This window comes from Rhinatrema bivittatum, chromosome 4 (assembly GCF_901001135.1).
Source record: "Rhinatrema bivittatum chromosome 4, aRhiBiv1.1, whole genome shotgun sequence".
Taxonomy (NCBI): Eukaryota; Metazoa; Chordata; class Amphibia; order Gymnophiona; family Rhinatrematidae; genus Rhinatrema; species Rhinatrema bivittatum.
In genome coordinates this window covers 161889628-161909415 of record NC_042618.1, presented here as the reverse complement: position 1 = coordinate 161909415, position 19788 = coordinate 161889628, and the positions used below count along the sequence as shown (strand labels likewise).

General features: G+C 42.6%; 1 protein-coding gene across 7 annotated transcripts in view; it reads left to right on the top strand.

Annotated features, from left to right (window-relative positions):
- The window catches only part of GPS1 (G protein pathway suppressor 1), a 91516-nt gene that overhangs the window by 30841 nt on the left and 40887 nt on the right, over nt 1–19788 (top strand). For all 7 annotated transcript variants that reach the window (XM_029599046.1, XM_029599045.1, XM_029599041.1 and 4 more), the window contains 2 exons: nt 6089–6270; nt 13139–13303. In XM_029599046.1, coding sequence (XP_029454906.1) covers nt 6089–6270; nt 13139–13303 — 347 coding nt within the window. The remainder of the gene's footprint in view (nt 1–6088; nt 6271–13138; nt 13304–19788) is intronic.

Here is a 19788-nt window from a genome sequence, read left to right as displayed (position 1 = left end):
AAAAAATGAAATTTCAGATCTATTTCAATTAATTTGCAATCTATCATTAAAGTCATCCGTTGTACCTGAAGACTGGAAGGTGTCCAATGTAACCCCAATATTTAAAAAGGGCTCCAGGAATGATTCGGAAAACTGAAGACCAGTGAGTCTGACTTCAGTACCAATAAAAATTGTGGAAACTGTTATAAAAAAAATAAAATCACAAAACATTTAGATAGACATGGTTCAATGAGACACAGCCAGCATGGCTTTACCCAAGGGAAGTCTTGCTTCACAAATCTGCTTCATTTTTTTGAAGGTGTGAATTAACATGTGGATAAAGGTGAACCAGACTGACTGCTGTAGGAGTCAGGATGCTGGACTCAATGAACCTTGGTCTGACCCTGCATGGCATTTCTTATGTTCCTCTGTATTATGATATACATTCATTATGTGTTGAAAACCCAAAGATTTATAAGTTGTTTGTAGTGCATTCTGTAGCTTTAGTGGAATCTCTATTAATACCTGTGAGGATGAAAGAATGATGCTTTAAAAACATAGAACGTGATGGCAGATAAGACAATCCAGCCCATCCAGTCTGCCCATCTATATCTGCTGCTCAGCTTTATAGTCTCTTCCTGACCCTCAGAGATCTTCTGTGCTTCTCCCATGTTTTCTTAAATTCTGATATAGTCCTCAACTCCACCAGTTCTGTCTCCCACCTTTCCTTCAGAGTATATATGTGTCCATGCCTTTAAGTCAGCCTCTCTTCTTATTTAAAATAGACAAGAGTTTTTGGCTTAAAAATATTTCCTGGCATAAAAGCTGTATACGTAAATAAATCTGGATTTTTCCTCCGTGTTCATTCCTTAGATAGGAAAAAGTAGTAAATAGAAGCTGCACTTTTTAGCCTCTTAAAATCCCCTGTGCTGCTTCTGAATCTCTAAAATGTGTTTAAAGAAAGATTTAGCTTGTTCAGAAGTTATTTATTTGAGTTGGCACAGTAGCTCAGTGGCAAGTACTGCACATTACTATGCAGAGTACTTGGGTTACTTAGTTAATTGCATTGACAAAAAGCTTTTCTTCCCATAAAAGAAAAACCAAGGTGATGTACAATTAAAAGAAACAATCTAAATATAAAAAAATAAAATAAAAATAATACAGTGAATATTTAAAAAAAAAAAAAAGAAGAATAAACTTAACATAAAAACATAAATGTAAAATAAGTCAGACACATCTAATAAACATAAGCATTTCCTGGGACAAGTATTCAATTCCTCAGATTAGCCAGTGCTGGATTTGTTGCAAATGCAGCATGCTCAGCCCATGACAGAAAGAAGTCTCCACCATTACTTGATATTGACATCTATTGACCAGATTTAGATCCCATGCTTTAGAGGTTAAGAATTGTTGCTGCAGAGACTCGCTTGAGAGGGGCAGGAGATATAAAAATAGGAGAAAAAAGCCCCAGGCGGTTGTGATTGAAGACTAAATGGCAGCATGACCCCAATAGAGGCCAGTTCTGATTGAGCTGGAAGCCAAAAGAACCAGGAGGAACTAGCATGCAAAAATGTCATTTCTTTGTACTAACCAGCTAGAGCAGGGGTCAGGAACCTTTTTGGCTGAGAGAGCCATAAACGCCACATATTTTAAAATGTAATTCCATGAGAGCCATACAATATGTTTAAAACTAAATACAAGTAAATGTGTGCATTTTATGTAAGATCACACTTTTAAAGTACAATAAGTCTCTGAAAATATTACACCAGGCCTTAAGACACCAATACATCTCCTATTAGGAAAACGGACCAAGTCAGGCTGCTATAGAGTCCTACACAGAAACTACACGCCAGCAGAAAACCTCACCTGAATCACGTGCTGTCCCTCACCTAACATAGAATAAAGAGACCAAATCGCATAACAAGAAGCATGCAGAAAAAACTGAATTGGAAACTGCAACAAGCCAGAGTCTCTGTATGCAGTATAATAAAGGAAAAAAGAAACATCACCCATCCTTATAAAACAAATCAAGAAATATAAAATCATCAGCAGTAAAACTATACTAACAAAAAGAACATATTTCGAAACAGCTGATGAGTGGAATATCCAATAATTAAAAACTCATATAAAACATTTCCAGATACCAACAAAATATTTCAAAATAGCAGACACAAAGATCCAGTAATGAAAAATAATAAGGATACAAAATTTTTATTGCTCTGCATACCTGGGAACGTTTGATATCCAGGTGTCCTGAGATTGTTCTGAATTAGCAGGAGGCAGGGTGGTTTGCTTGGAACTTTCTCCTCTCTGTCACATACCAGCGCTCTCTCTCACACTGGCTCTCAATGACACACCTATACACACATGCTCTCAGTACTCACATATACACATGTTTTTTCTCTCTCATATAGGCTCTTAATTACACATTTACACACATGGTGTCTATCTTTTCACGCTTACACACACACACACAGGCTTTCAATCACATAAATACATGCTGTCTTTTTCTCTCACACACAGACTCTCATTCACATGCTTACAAACATGTCCTCTCTTTCTCTCATTTACACACAGGCTCTCAATCACATACTCACATGCTCCCTCACCTAAATCAGCTCTCAATCACACACACACACATGATCTCTCTCTTACTTATACACACAGGCTCTTAATCATACATACACATGATTTCTCTCACACACAAAGGATCTCAATCATACACACATACTCTTTCACACAAACAGGTTTTCAATTACAAACTTACACATACAGGTTCCCAATGGTAAACTTACATTCATGCTCTCTCTCTCATAGGCAGGCTCTCAATCACAGACATACTCTCTTTCACATATACAGGCTCTCAATCATTCACATACATGCAATCTCTCACTCACACACACACACAGGATCTCAAACACACATGCTTGCTCGCTCATTCACTCTCTCTCTCCCCCACCCCGGGAAACTCGCGGCAGCAGCAGCCTCCTCCCAACACTAACCTCCTTCATTTTCAGCCCTCGCGGAGGCGAAGCCGGAGTCCCATCGGCCGCGGTTGAAACTCTTCATTTTCCTCCGAGCCGCGCTGCAGTCTTCTTCCCGTCGGACACTAGCGTGGCCTCTTCTTCCCGCACAGGCACCCGATGCTCTCCACTTCCTCTTCCGGGCCGCGGGAAGAAGAGGAAGTGGAGAGCATCGGGTGCCTGCGCGGGAAGACTCCCGCGCAGGCACCCGGCTGACACCCGATGACTCCCGCGCAGGCACCCGATGACTCCAGCGCTGGCACCCGGCTGACATCCGATGACTCGCATCGGCATGTTCTCTTCTCCTCCCCCCCGCGGCCCGGAAGAGGAAGTGGTGAGCATCGGGTGCCGGCGCGGAAGAAGAGACCACGCTAGTGTGGTCTCTTCTTCCCGCGCAGGCACCCGATGCTCTCCACTTCCTCTTCCGGGCCGCGGGGGGGGAGAAGAGAGCACGCCGGTGCCGCTGACTCCAGCTGTCCTGCCGCGTTCCTCCCGGGCTGACAGCATTTTAAGCCCGGGCGGCGGAGGACCGGGGAGCAGCTGGGTCAGCGGGGAACCGCGAAGTGTGGCGACACTTGTCTGCGAGCCAGATGCAGCCCTCAAAAGAGCCATATCTGGCTCGCGAGCCATGGGTTCCCGACCCCTGAGCTAGAGAATGCTATCCTAGTTTCTCTAGTTGAGATACTCATAAAGAAAATGTAAGTAGCGAGGATTCTGGTAGAATTGGTTTCATTGGCACTCTTGTGAATCCTCCATGCTGGGGACAAAAAACTCCCCCCCCCCCCTGCTGCTCCCCAGATGATATGGCTCGGGGTCCTTACTGACCTGAAGACTGGAGAGCAAGGGCCTTCTTTAAGGCATACCCTGAGCACTCTTCATCTTCCCACCCTCTTTGGTCCTAAGTAGACCACCTCTGCTGTCATCCCTGCAGATGGAGGATCCAAATTCAGATTGCAGAAATTTTTAAATCATTTTTCCGTGAACACTGCAGGATGTTTTCCCTCCGCATTTGTTCAAAGCCTTTATATTCTTATGATAGATTTTCATGTGTATCTAGCACTTCTATTTGTTACCACTTCCAAGTCACATCTCGGCCCACTTATTACATTTTTAACTTCTTCCTACTTTTACATTCAAGTAAAGCAAGCCCCTTTTTTACCTTGGACATAACTCATATGCACTCAGTTTAATCTTTTATCACTGGCAAAGAGGGAGCAATATCTGGGGAGAACCAATGTCCTCCAAGACAGTAAATTGACAATGACAGACTAGGGTCTTGTGAGAGCATCACTGGTGCCTAATTTGCCTTTTTTTTTTTTTTTTTAACACTTCTGTTGGAGTTAATTATGGGCTTTCTGCTGCCTCTTATAACATTTGTTCTCTATTCTATAGTGCTTTTCTCTTGAATACTGAAACTCTTATAAACTTCTTGATTGAAGAATATAATATACTTCCAAGTATCAATTGTTAGTAGTCTGTTCAACAGCAGATGAAAAAAAGTGCAGGTTTGTTTAGAATTGAATCAGTCCATGATGTAATATGGCTTAAAACATTTTTTTTCAATAGCTGTAAATCTGTTGTAATTCCTAGGCCACAAAACAGGCATACACACATTGACTATTACTGAATTTCAATAAAAGCTAAACTATTTTAAAATTTAGAACGCAGAAGATGTTAGTTTACCTAACTTTAAAATCTATAATTTATTGTGCTAGCTGAGTTTATAATTGAATGACTTATGGAGAATGCAACATTTTTTGTTCTAACTATGGCCCATGACAGCATTTTTACAAAAGTAACAGACTCCATAATATGAGGGAAAATAGGAAAGATTTAAAGCTGATCCAACATATCCCCTTTTATTCCAGGTTTGGGCACTTTGAATTTTGGACCTGGCTTTAGGACGACTGTATTTGCTAAGTAGTAAGCACTTAGCATTAAAATTCTCAGCTTTAGCGAACTGTGAAATTTCAGATTACAATTATCATTTCACTTAGCATGATTTATACCAATAATCACCTATATTAAGAACCTCTCGCCAGTTGTGGTTTTTCTATGCCTTTCTTTGTGTGCACCCTACCCTACAATGTTGTACCCTTGTTAAATGTATTTTCCAAACATTTTGTTAAGATGGAAACCGATGTGATGTACACACTAACACCGGTATATAAAAGGTTTTAAATAAATAAATAAATGTGTTGTTTTGAATACTTGAAAACAATTTAAGGTCTCAAACAGAGGCTGCTTCTCTTTATTTTCAAATCCAGCACTATATTCAGATGCTACTTACCAAATAGCTTTCATGGATTAAAGATACAGTTTTAGATTAATTTATAAAGCAACAGAAAATACAGGAAATTGATTATCCATCATTTATATGTTTATCACTAAAGATCAAGCTAACAAAAACTTGACTCTGATAAAGCAGGTCAGTGGATTAGATTGCATATATTCAGAGTAAGTTGGTTTCCTCCTCCTAGGCCCACTTCTTTTGAAGCCTTTCAGCCTTTTTTTTTTTTTTTTTTTTTTATAAGCTTCCTATAAGTTTGCTAATATTCCAACAATGTGAATCCATACAAAATGATTTTTGGAAAAAGATGAAAGGAATATTCTAATTGTTCGGTGGCTTTTGTACTTTCTGGGATTCACATGCCCCCCCACCCCTTGTGGAGTGGCTTATTTCTCTTTAGATCTGCTCTTCCTTAAATTGATATGGTGCAGATAGCTGGAATGAAGATATGACTGCTAGTTCAGAGTTTGGGAAAGCAAACAAGTCACATGACCAGTGTGACACCAGTACTCTGCTTTAGAAAACCACTGTTCGTTCTTGTCAGTTAAGGGAAGAGTTGCATCAAAGGTGCAAAAAGCTCTTCCCTTCTGTTTTATTTGGTGTCTGAAATAGATATGATAAAATCTGATTTTCCCTTGGACTATGAAAGGAGAATGAACTTGATAGAGGAAAGGGGCTATTCCTTCAGCAGTATGGAGGGTGCTTTAGATGGGGAAGGGGATTATTTCCTTGGAGCCAGGGAAGAACAGAATTTATGTTTTTTGTCTATCAACAGTTGCATTTTTTTACTTCGTAGGATCTGGAGCAGTACGCATCCAGTTACAGTGGTCTGATGCGCATCGAGCGACTTCAGTTTATAGCTGAACACTGCCCACAGCTGCGAGTGGAGGCTCTGAAGATGGCATTGTCCTTTGTCCAAAGAACTTTTAATGTGGATGTGTATGAAGAGATTCATCGAAAGCTCTCTGAAGCTTCCAGGTATACATACACTATGTAGTGAGCAATCCTTGCTGTTAGAACAGTGGCTAGAAGATAAATCCATGTACAACTATATGTGTATCAGAGGTGGCTCAAGGCAATCTGCTGCTTGAGGCAAGGGAAGAGATTGCACTCCTCTCTCCTCCATCTCCCTGAGGTACGGCACAGGTCAAATCACTGCAATGGTAAGGAGATGGTGTCCTCCTTGGAGTCTGGCCCTTTCAATGGTTTGAAATGCTGGGGAAGTGGGCAGGCAGGGGTCAGAGTTCCCAGAAGTGTGGCAGCTAAGACTGTCGGTGACATTTTTAAGAAGCTAGCAATCCTGCCACACTCCTCAGAACCCTACTATCTGCTTCCCACCCTTCCCCAATATTTGCACCCTGAGTAAGTGGGAGATGGGTGAATGATGAGGGTCTGTGTATGGCACACCCTCTCAGGACCAGAGCAAGGGTATTAGGTGCTCGGTGAACCTTGCACCTTGCGCGCCCCCATTATCCCAGGACAAGCAGGATGCTAGTCCTCACATATGGGTGACATCATCAGATGGAGCCCTGGTACGGAAAACTTGTGTCAAGAGTTTCTAGAAACTTTTGACTGGCACTGTGGGCACACTGAGCATGCCCAACATGCCATGATATTCTCAGCCACAGGGGTCTCCCTTCAGTCTCTTTTTTTCCGCCTTGCTGTAGTAAAGCACTTTCAGGAGCTCTGGAAAACCAATTCCCTCACATTTATCAGGAAAGAAAACTTTCCAGTTACATATTCTCAGTCACAATTTCATCATAAGTGGGTCTCCTTTTTCACATAGTCTCGGTGAGTACATTTTCAACTACTTTTTGATCAATTCCGGTCACCTCAGCGTCTGTTCCCGCTGGTCGTTGACCATTATTAGGCCAAAAAATTTATCATGGCCTCGGGTTTCAAAAAGTGTTTGGACTGCAACCGAACTGTCTTATCACCGACCCACATTATGTTTGTGTTCTTTGCCTGGGATCAGGCCATGATGTCCGAGCCTGCTCAACTTGTGCCCAAATGACACCAAAGGGCAGACGAGCTCGGCTAGATAAGGTGGAAGAATTATTTAAAAAGATTCCATCATCGTCGTCGACGTCTTCACCAAGGATAACTCCGCCTTCAGCATCTGCGCATCGAGAGGAAAACCGACCCGATAACCGTCCATTACTGGCACCGTCCGGAACCTCGATAGCTTCATCTTCGGCATCGAAAAGCCATCGTGAAAAGAAGCGGCATCAACATCGGTCTATCGATCCAACCGATGAACAGACATCGACATCGGGATCCAGACCCATCGGATCGATGCCGAAGAAGGTCCGTGTACTGGAGCCAACTCCACCGGCGGTACACGTGGAACCGAGGCGCTCTCCACCGGGCTCGGTGTTGGAGGAAGTGCCACCACGACTTATCGTGGAAGTACCTATAACGCCAGCAGTACCTTCCTTGTAGCAGTGGATACTGCCCCGATTTCAAGGGAAGAAGTGACTACTTTAGTTCAAAGGGCGGTCGTCGAGGCTCTACGGAACCTACAACCTCAGACAACGCCTCCGGCATCGATACCGCCAGTGGCACCGGACCAATCCATTTTTCAGCCTTTGCTGAACAGGCTCGATGCCTTAATAGAGGCTTTCCCTCCGGCACCAACGGAACTGGTTCCATCGAGGAAACCATCGATGCCACCGATGGCGCCGGCCATACCGGCCCACAGATCATCGGGGGGAGACTCTGATTCAGCCCCAGGTCCATCGGGACTACATCAATATCCAAAGGATCCTTCGATGCCTCCCCGTCATCCATTGATGCCAATACATCTGGGCCCCTCAGGGGATACAAGGCACAGATTTCCATCGAGACCTATCTATTCTCCATCGATGCCTTCACTGGCAAAAACTGTACCAACTAAGGCTATGTTTAAATCAAAGCACCATCTACCTTTAGATGACCTTGATTCTCCTTATCATCCAGGGTTCACCCATTGGAAAGAAGTAGATACCGACACAGAGTCAGAGGAAATGGTATCGGAACCCTCTCCTCCAGAAGAGAGAAAAAGATCCCCGCCTGAAGATCTGTCATTTCTAACTTTATTAAAGAAATGGCAGAAACAATTCCATTTCAGTTAATCACAGAGTAAGACACCAGACATAAGGCATTAGAAGTTCTACAATTTGTAGATGCACCTAAAGAAATTATGGCCATTCCAATACATGACATCCTTTTGGAATTGCAACAGAGAATGTGGGAACACCCCTGCTCTGTTCCTGCAGTAAACAAAAGAACAGACGCCACTTACATAGTGCAACATGCTTCAGGGTACCAAAAACCCCAACTATCCCAGGATACCTAAGCTCCATCAAAGATCCCAAAAACTTCAAAAAAGAATTAAAAACATGGTTGTTTAGACAATCATACACAGAATGATATGATCTACATATACCTTTCACAACCACCTTCATTCTAACATGTTGTTATCTGCTTCTGCTGAGATGTTATATATATATATTCTATCTTTATTTGGTGTTATATTTATAATTTTATAACTGTTCATTGTATGAATTTGTTGTTACACTGTAAACCGGAATGAAGGCACTATGCTATATTTCGGTATAAAAAAGAATATAAATAAATAAAATAAACTACTCCACCACTCTGTCATTGTAGAATCAGCTCAGAAGAAAGCCAGAAAAACGAAGCCTCATTCTTCCGTCCCACCAGGAAAGGATCAACGCTTCCTGGATACATTAGGCAAAAAGGTCTATCAAGGTTCCATGCTGGTAGCACGTATCGCAACATACCAACTGTATATGACACAATACCAGAGGAACTTGTGGAAACAGGTTCAAGGTATTGTAGATAACCTTCCACAACAACATCAACAACCCTTAATGATGTTGGTGGACAAAGGACTAGAATCAGGAAAGCACGAGGTAAGAGCAGCGTACGACGTATTCGAGACTTCAACCCGTCTCTCTGCCTCTGCGATCAATGCAAGAAGATGGGCTTGGCTTAAAGCCTCAGATCTCAGACAAGAAGTCCAAGAACGTCTGGCTGCTCTCCCTTGCGACAGAGAAAATCTTTTTGGTGAGAAAATTCAAGCCATGGTGTCTCAATTAAAAGATTACCATGAGACACTCCGTCAGCTCTCCAAGCTACCAGCAGATCAACCATCCTCTCTCTCAGGTGACCAGCTCGCAGAGATACGAGGTGCCCCTTTTTCAGGCCTAGGAGGTATCCACCTGCCTCTTTGGGACGTCAGTACCGACCCCCACAGAGAGGACGCCCTCGCCAAACCAAGCAACAGAAGGACCCAACCACCACCTCAAACTGGTCCAGCAGTGAGTTTTTGAAACGGGCTACGAGATCAGAAGTCTCTCTCTCTTCTGCAAAACCCTATACCCTCCCTACCTTCATTATTTTCAACACCAATGGAGTCGTATCACAACAGACCAATGGGTATTAGCCATACTAAATCGGGGTTATCAATTAAAATTCAAAACAATACCCCACATTCACCTCCTACTCCACTGTGGACTCACATGATAATCACTTCTCAGTTAGCAGTGGAACTCTCTTCTTTGCTGAACGCCAGGGCCATCGAGCCAGTTCCCCTGTCTCAGCAAGGGAAAGGGTTCTACTCCCGCTATTTCCTCATTCCAAAGAAAACAGGAGGCCTTCGTCCTATCTTGGACCTCCGCAATCTCAACAAATTTCTTTACAAAGAGAAGTTTCGAATGGTATCCCTGGGATCCTTCATCCCATTGCTTCAAAAGGGAGATTGACTCTGTTCTCTGGACCTTCAAGACGCTTAACGCTCACATACCAATTTCCATACAACACCACAAATACCTACGCTTTGTAGTGGGAAAGAACCATTACCAATATCAAGTCCTCCCATTCGGACTGGCCTCTGCACCTCGAGTATTCACAAAATGTCTAGCAGTGGTGGCCGCGCATCTAAGGAAAAACCATATTCACGTTTTTCCATATCTCGACGATTGGCTCATCAGGCGTCCATCCAAGCAGGGAATTCACTCTGCCTTAAAAACCACAGTAAACTTATTACACCTCCTGGGTTTTCTCATCAACTATCAAAAATCTCACATCGAACCGTCTCAACTCCTTACATTCATCGGAGCAGACCTAGACACCACAATGGGTAAAGCTTCCCTTCCATGCGACCGAGCAGACAATCTAAGTCGACTGGCAAGCATCATGATTCATCATCAGTTCGCATCTGCTCATCAAGTTCTGATACTTCTAAGACACATGGCCTCCACAGTACAGGTAACTCCTTTCGCAAAGTTGGCCATGAGACAAACTCAATGGACTTTGAAATCCCAATGGATCCAAGCTTTCCAACCATTGTCGCACACAATTCAAATCACCCACCAGCTTCGCCAATCACTTCACTGGTGGACAAATCAGGCAGCATTGACTGCAGGTCTCCCATTCCAACCAACCAATCCGCAAGCCATCCTGACTACAGATGCCTCCAACCTGGGATGGAGAGCTCACGTCAACACCCTTCAAACACAAGGGACGTGGACTCCGAGAAAAAGTGTCAAACCTCTTGGAACTTCGAGCGATACGATATGCCCTCTATGCCTTCAAAAACTGCCTCTCAAACAAGACTCTGCTGATTCAAACAGACAATACAGTGGCAATGTGGTACATAAACAAGCAAGGAGGCACAGGCTTGTACCTCCTATGCCAAGAAGCAGTACAGATCTGGGCTTGGGCTCTGGAGCACTCCATACAACTCCGAGCCATTTATTTGCCGGGCATCAAAAACATTATAGCAGACAATCTGTCGACATTTCAATCCCTACGAATGGTCTCTGGATCCACGTGTAGCGAGCAAACGTTTTCAGCGTTAGGGTCGCCCAACTATAGATCTCTTTGCATCCAAACTGAACCACAAAGTAGAAAAGTTTTGCTCCCTCCACGGATATCGGCAACCAGTCCCCAGGGACGCATTTACTTGCCCTTGGAACACAGGTCTTCTGTATGTGTATCCACCAATTCCACTCATACCGAAAACTCTTGTGAAGCTACAACAGGACACAGGGACAATGATCCTCATAGCCCCGAATTGGCCATGTCAAGTATGGTTCCCCATACTCCTCGACCTCTCGATCTCACGACCAATCCGCCTGGGCACAGAGCCCACTCTCATAACCCAGAATCAGGGCAAGTTGCGTCATCCCAACCTGACAACTCTTGCCCTGACAGCTTGGATGTTGAAAGCTTAGTTCTGCAGCCACTTAATCTTTCACACAAGTCTCTCAAGTTCTAGTAGCTTCACGAAAGCCTTCCACACGTAAATCTTACTACTTTAAGTGGACCAGATTTACAAAATGGTGTACTCAAAGAGGTATAGACCCTTTTTCTTGCCCCACTTCTTCCTTACTGGATTACCTATGCCACCTGTCAGATTCCGATCTTCAGACGTCCTCTGTCAGGGTACACCTAAGTGCCATAGCGGCTTACCACAAGGGTTTAGGCAATGCGCCCATAACGGCACAACCACTAGTAACTAGGTTCATGAGAGGTTTACTTCACCTTAAACCTCCCATTAGACCACCGGTCACTGAATGGGACCTCAATTTGGTATTAGCAAGACTCATGTGTTCACCGTTTGAGCCTCTACACTCTTGCGAAGAGAAATTCCTTACATGGAAAGTACTTTTCCTAGTCGCCATTACCTCGGCTAGAAGAGTCAGTGAGTTACAAGCTCTCGTCACATACTCGCCTTACACACGATTGCTACATGACAGAGTAGTCCTTCGTACTCACCCAAAATTCCTACCAAAAGTGGTAACAAACTTTCATATCAATCAATCGTCTTACCTACTTTCTTTCCAAGACCACACTCTCATCCAGGTGAGAGGGTATTACACACTTTAGATTGTAAACGTGTGCTAGCTTTTTACCTTGACCGCACAGCGGCCCATAGAAAATCCAACCAACTCTTTTTGTTTCTTTTGACAAAAATAAACCAGGTGTTGCAGTGGGAAAACAGACTCTATCTAACTGGTTAACAGACTGTATAGAATTCTGTTACGAAAAAGCAAATATTCCTCCATTATGGTATGCACTCAAATGGAACAACCCTACCTATAAAAAGGCAACACTACAAATATTAAACCAGTCCCTAAACACAATACACCTCCAATTAGGAAAACCAGAAAGCCAAACTGCTATAGATCCCCACACAGAAATAATTGTAAAACTATATGAATAAATGTTTCAAAACAGCTGATGAACAGAAAAACATCTAACAATTATTTAAAATTATTATTAATTTTCCAAACACCAATAAAATATTTTCAAAACAGCAGACACATCACATAATACTCAATAATTAAAATGGCAGTCAATCAAGAAAAATGAATTTAAAAAGCCACCTTTACCTACCCTGTCCAGCAACTCTCCTACTCCTTTCCCTTGCAGGCCACGCCAGAAGCAGCAGTAGCTGCTGAAGCTGTTCTCACGGTCCTCTTCCTTACAGACTACAACTAGTCTCTATCTCTCGCTCTCACACACACACACCAATCACACCCTCAGGACCAGTTTCTGTTTCTCATACACAATCATCTCCCCGACCAGTCTCTCTCTCTCTCCCTATCCCCTGCCAGCTGCAGGTAGCACGTGACACACCTACCGGTGCATGGCGAGACACTGGTTTGTCGCGACACACCAGTTGAGAATTGCTGATGTAAGGTATATAAAATAGAAAAAAAACATTTTGTAAGATATCCTTGAAACATGGATAATATTTGTATCTGTTATAATTTCTATTGGTGTTTCTATCTCTCTCCACCATGAACTCCCATCTAATGTATATTTTTATCAGGGAAGTTCAGAATGCACCAGATGCTGTACCTGAAGGGGGACTCGACCCTCCACCTCTGGACACAGCCTGGGTTGAGGCCACACGTAAAAAAGCCCTCCTGAAACTGGAAAAACTGGACACAGATCTGAAAAACTACAAAGGCAACTCAATCAAGGAGAGTATCAGGTGAGTTTGGAGGGGAATAGCATCTAGCTGATTTGAAATAACAGATATGGAGGGAGGCACAGAGAAAATCTGAGGCTATATTGGATCATGAAAAGGCCACCAGTACAGCTGGTAGTAATCAAAACAGTAAGAGGATTAAAATGTGTGGCACAGATACAGAACTGGTAAAGACAAGGGAGGTAGAGTGAGATCTGTGTGAGCAGAGAAAACTGAACAGACTGGGTGGATTAACAGGTTCTTATCTACTGAAAGCTACGGTATAACAGAGAAGCAAACATTGTATCTTGTACTTCATCACTCAGGTCAGGATATATAAACATACAGTCCTGGAGGACTAAGAACTTCAGAAAGACACTTCCCTCCCCTCAATGTGGTAAAGGCACACCTCATGCAATCTTCTTCCCCCCTCCTCTGTCTCCTCAATGCCCTTTGGAATAACAAGCCCTATTCCTTTGCCTTCTGCTAAATCAGTCCTTACACTTGGTATTTCCCCACTCCTTAGCTGCAGGAGAGGATACACCTCCCTTATGACCTCATTATTGGCTATAAAGGAGGAGAGGCCCTAGGCCTTTGCCAATAGTCTCCATCCCCTGCAGCAGCAGACAAATGTAGATTGATCTTGTCGAAGCTTCCAGAATCAGGGTGAGGCCGAGGCCTAGTTGTGCCCACTTACTCCTTGGGCAACAGTCCCAGTAGAGCTGCTTGCCAAGAATGAGCCTGATCAAGTGCACCCTCGGGAATTCCCTATACTTAGGATTAGAGGAACCAGCAGAGTTTGTCCCTAGTGAGTTAACCTCCAAGGTTTCTTCAAAGCTCTCCTCTCTCTGTCCTTCTATCCTTGCCTTGACTCCCAGGAAGAAAGAGATGAAACGAGTCCCCAATGTTGTTTTACTCGTCATGCGATGGGGGACCTGACCCATCATCCCTGGACAAGTTCATTGAGGATGCCCCCCCCTAAGTAGGGGAAGGACATCCGGAGGGTGCTGGGCCAGGGTTTGAAGGGGACTGGGCTCAACCTGCACTGAAAGAGGAAGACACTCTGCTCCCAGCACACCCTTCTGCAGAGGCTTGCTCTAGGAAAGGGGTGGGGGCAAGTTTCCTTACCTTACAGGCGGGTTAGGCAGGAGTCTCAAGGAAAGTTATCTGTAGCCCCCTAAGGGGTTTCTTACAGGAACTTGTGGTGGTGGTTCTGCACCATGAAGAAACCAGGGGTGGTCCCTGGGTAAGTTACCTCAGATCTGGGTTACCAATTGGGGTATAAGGGCCAGGCCATGAAATGAACCAGAGGGGGACCCTAAGGGCTTCAATTTCTCAGACTCTGACATCATCACTGACCCTATGGAGGGGTTATAGTCCAGAGACAAATCGGATCATAGCTTACCTGTAAATTTCCAAGAGGAAAAGCAATGCTCCTCGGAGGATGTCGGTTGTGAGCCTGTTTTGCAGTGAGGTGTACTCAACCCTGTATTCGTCTCACCCGGCCTAGTTGCAGCTTTGATAACTCCTGAGTGTAAGGACAAATCTAGCAGGAGGCAAAAAGGTGAAATTTAATCTTATGTGATGGTTTCCTTTCCTTGAGTCCTGCTAGACCTGTCCAGGACCCACCTGGGAAAACAGGAGTTGCTATCTCAGTCATGGTTAATCCAGATTCTCTCTTCCTCTCCCTCTGTACCCCTTCTGGGGGGAGGGATGGAGTGGCAACTATCCTTGAGGCATTCAGATACACTCGAATTACTTCCAGTGAGGGCTACAGGCCTTTGTGTCCTAGAATAGGTCTTCGTCTTACTGCTTTGGCAGAAGACTACTGGCAAGGGCCTAGGGTCATTCTTCCTTTATAGTTAATAATGAAGTCATGAGGGAAGTGTGTCCTCTGTCTCCCACAGCTGAGGAGCAGGGAAATTGCAAGTATATGGACTAATCTAACAGGACTCAAGGAAAGGAAATTATCAGCTAAAATCAAATTTCATCATAATACATACATACTTCCAGACTCCATTCTGCAGGCTGAGTCCTAAAATAAGAATAAACAGAGTCCTGCTGGAGAGCCCCCACATGGAGCAGATCATTTTCAAGTTCACAAAAGTTATATTTGTGGCCTATTCTTGAATTTCTTAAATTGTCAAGTGTTTCCCTTTCAGTAGTTCACGCCCTGCATTTGTCATTCCAAAAGACAGAGACATATCAAAAGTTTAGGACAGATATCTTCTGCCTAACCTTTTGATATGCCTCTGTCTTTTGGAAAGAAAGACAAATGACCATATCCACATATCTTCCTTAGTTTTGTTAGCTACACTGCTAACTGTAGCCCTATTTTCCCACTTAGATATGCTTTTCTATACAGCAGACACTGTGTCTATCATCTGCAGACTCCTAAATCATAGAATGTAGGACCTTCCCCTCCTTCCAGTATCTCGTGTTTGCTTGCATGCAATGTAATGATTTATTTTTATTAATGAGGTTTGCAACATTACACTGGTATATTGACATCGGAATATTTAACATAAATGATAGGGACATGGAGAGGCAAAAATTTCATTTTGGTTTTACTTCAGAGGTCACAATCATTTGTTTGGCTTGTTTCAAATGAAAAAAAAATTGTTTTATTTGTTCATTTATTTCCTGTTAAAGTCATATTTTGGGCTGCCAAATTGGAGTTTTCTAATCATTTCTAATGAAACCAATGGGTTGATATCATTAGAAGGGCGAAGGCATGCCCATGAGTAATGCAGCAAGTGTGCAAAGCATTGGATTTTCAGGATAAGACCAAAAGTTGGCAAGTGCCATAAAGGAAGGTAATTTAAAAAGAATCTCAAACAGCTGGAGCAGAGGCTGAACCATCTAAAGGTACCAAGAGTGACTTGGAGCAGCAGTAGCATTGGCACTAGAGATTAAAATCACAATGGTAGGCACAGAGCAACACAGAAAGAGAGGCACTGCTTAGCAAGCAGAGTTAGAATTCTTGACAGCACATGCACTGTTTTTTCGCTGGCTTGACTATGTATATACTACAGTTGTACAGTACAATGCTATACCCAGCAACTCTGTATGTGCAAAAATGTTTTTCACACACTGTGTATGTGTGCTGACTCCATACACATATAGAAATTGTGAGACACTGAAGATAGAGACAAGGCTCAGGCTGGTGCTCACTGTAATCTGTCTCTGAAGTTAATACTGGGTAGAAATTAGAAGACAAGAGGAACAGGCAGTGGGGTGCATGCTCTCCAGATTTCTTTCTGCTTGAGCTGGCTTCCACTCTTGGCTTTCTGTGGCTAAAAAAATCTTTTCAGTTTAGGAGCAGGACTCCCTTTTTTCTCTCTGCTTCTAGAACTGCTTGTACTTCTCACTGGCTGGGCTGGCTCTGCAGCAACATCCAAGTCTCTGCCCCTGTCATTCCCTTCTCTTCTCTTTCCTCACCGTGGCATGATGGAATTTGAAGTGGTTACTGGGGGTTTTAATAACACTATAGACTTTGTTACTGTTCTAACACTCACCATTACCAATGAGAGTGTCTGTCACACACTCTCAATCAAGTTCACAAACGGAGTTCACTTCAGTGCTTAGCAAGCACAGTGCCAACTTGCTAAGCAGAGTTAGCAGCTTGCTAGTTGCACAAACTCAGTCTTTCTAGGACTATTCCTCACAGTGTATACAAAAATGTCTGTCTCACACAGGCACTGACTGCTTTTACACACAAAAACAAATATTGGAGAATGCTGGCAAGGTTGCACTTCTCTTCACTTTAGTCTGTCTACAGATAATCCGAATGCAGTGCACTGTGAAGCAGCAGACAGACACAAAAAAATGAGTCTTCACTGGCACTACTTCTCCAGTCCTACCCTGACCCAGTGAACAGACAGAAAGCACAAAGCAATTCCTCTGTCTTTTAGTCACAGTGAGTGAAAGCAATATAACTGTAGCAGTTAAGATTAGAAAAAGCCCTTTGTAAATGGCTTCTTTTTAAAAGCTTTTCTTTCCCTCTAGGAGTGCTTAAGAAAATACCACTTTTCTCTGCAAAATCCAAGAGAGAAAATTGTTTCTTAAATATGCTCTGACCTTTCACTGGGAGTATGTTGGTGTCACTTGATCCAGATGGCAGCTGTAGGCTAGCTAAATATAAATAAATAAAAGCTTCACCTTGATTGATCCTTTGTCCTGTCTATAACAAATGCACTCCCTGATAATTGATGCTTTGTGTTAAATAATTGTTCAGTTCTCATAAAGTACAATTTATAGCATAATTAATTACAATTTTCTGGTTAATGGCTCCTATTAGAGCATGAATGGGTTTGTTGCACATACCATGCCAAGAATGAACCTCAATCATAAGCCCAGGTATGTTGGTTATGATCTTGATTTCTCAGATATACTGCAGATATACTGTACCAAAGAGTCTCCTGTAGTTCATAAGATATTTATTTGAAAATATTTCTAGTCTGCCTATATTGACTGTATAGACAATATATTAAGATGCACTTGAAAATTCTTTTTAATCAGGTCACTGGCATCCAGTTCAGTTGGAACTATTTTTTTTTCTTTCTGCAATATTTTCATGGTCTCTGATTGCATCATTTGGTACTTGAAGGTCTTGTCTGTCTCCATATATTCCACAGAATAGTCATTTGGTATTGGCACTTGTATTAGCAATGCCATTCTTGTGCTTTTCTCATTTGCATCAAGCTTTTTATCATTTAGAATATGAATGACCCAGCTTATCCCATCATCTTCATTCTCTATAATTCTTTCAGAGTTGTGATCTCAGTTCTTTTGTGATACAATATTATAGTGTTCATACAGTTTACAGTGGATTAGCATTGCTACCTTATGGTTTTATTTATTTAGTTCTCACTCTGTTTTTTTGTGTTGTTTATTTATTTATTTATTTACATAAACTTATATTCCGCTATTTCCACAAGAGTTCAGTGCAGATCACAATAAAAACATTAAAACATGGGACAAATCAAATAAAACATTACATAAAATCATCAGCATTTTTAAATTACAAATACGCTTTCTTGAACAACCAGGCCTTTTCACCCTTTCTAAAATGTTTTTCTCTTCTCGAAGCCTCAATGGGAAGGGTATTCCATAATTTAGGCCCTACATAAGACAGCGCCCTCTCCCGTGTCATCTGCAATCTGTCACAGTAAGGGCAAAGGGCCGTCGGCGCCATTTTGATTACTGGCAGCCGATGGCCCAAGTCCAGGAGATTGCTCCTGGACCCCCGCTGAACCACCAGGGACATTTGGCAGGTCTCTGAATCCAAATTGACCCTCATTCAACACTGAGGCCACCTCCAGAATCTGTCCTCTAACTGAACCAGAACACATTTCTCAATTATTTTTGTCAACATGGGAAGATTAGAAGCCGGTCTAAAGTTAGACAAGTCTTTGGAGAATAACTTAATATCTTTTTGAATCGGTCTAATAGTAGCCGCTTTTAATTGCGATGGTAAAATCCCCTCCATAAGAGATGCATTAACTATTGTCCTAATTAACTCATAGGAATCTTGCTTTAAATTTCTAATCAAATAAAAAGGACAAGGATCTAGGCAGGATGAGGTTGATTTTAAATGGTCTGTATACAAGTCTCTTGACATCAGCATGTTACATCCAATGATGAGATATTTAACAGTTTCCAGTTCTGTTTTACGGAATCTGCATTTATCTATTTTATTGCTCTTTTCTGTGCTGGCTGTGAACCACCTTGTCCATAGTTCACTGTTCTGTGCTGCAGTTATCAATCAAGTTCACCACTTTTTAGCCATTTCTGTGTTAAGGTTTGATCCACATGTGATTTCTGAAGTAACTCTATATTTTCTACTAAATTTATGCTTTTGCAAGTTTGATTTTTCTGATTATTAAGGATTTTTTTCTCTTGTTTTGCAAATTCTGTTGCTTCATTTCCTCATGTACTGGTAGATTAGAAAGGAAATTTTGGTTCTTACCTGCTAATTTTCATTCCTGGAAATACCACAGATCGGTCCAGACTCCTGGGATTATGCCTCCCTTCCAGCAGATGGAGACAGAGAAAGTTGCACTGGCATATAACCCAGTGTGCTACCTGCAGTCCCTCGGTATTGACCTGTACCCAAGCCAAGAATATCCCTATAACAACCTGAACTCAAATGACTTTCCATAAACGAGCAAGGGAAAAAGAGGTTAAACCCCAACAAAAAACTGTACACTCAAAAAAAATCTCCAAACCAGGAGAACAAACTTGAAATCTTAAGCAGCTCTGCATCCTAAAGAAGCCAGAATCAAGTCAGAAATACAAACAGACTCTCCCTCACACAGGGCAGGACTCTGGACTGATCCGTGGTATTCCAGGAACGAAAGTTGGCAGGTAAGAACCAATTTCCTTTTCTATTCATACCTGGATCAGTCCAGACTCCTGGGATGTACCCAAGCTTCCCTAATTAGGGTGGGACTGCGAGAGTCCCGCTCAAAGAACACTTTCACCAAAGCCCATGGTCTCTGGGGCTT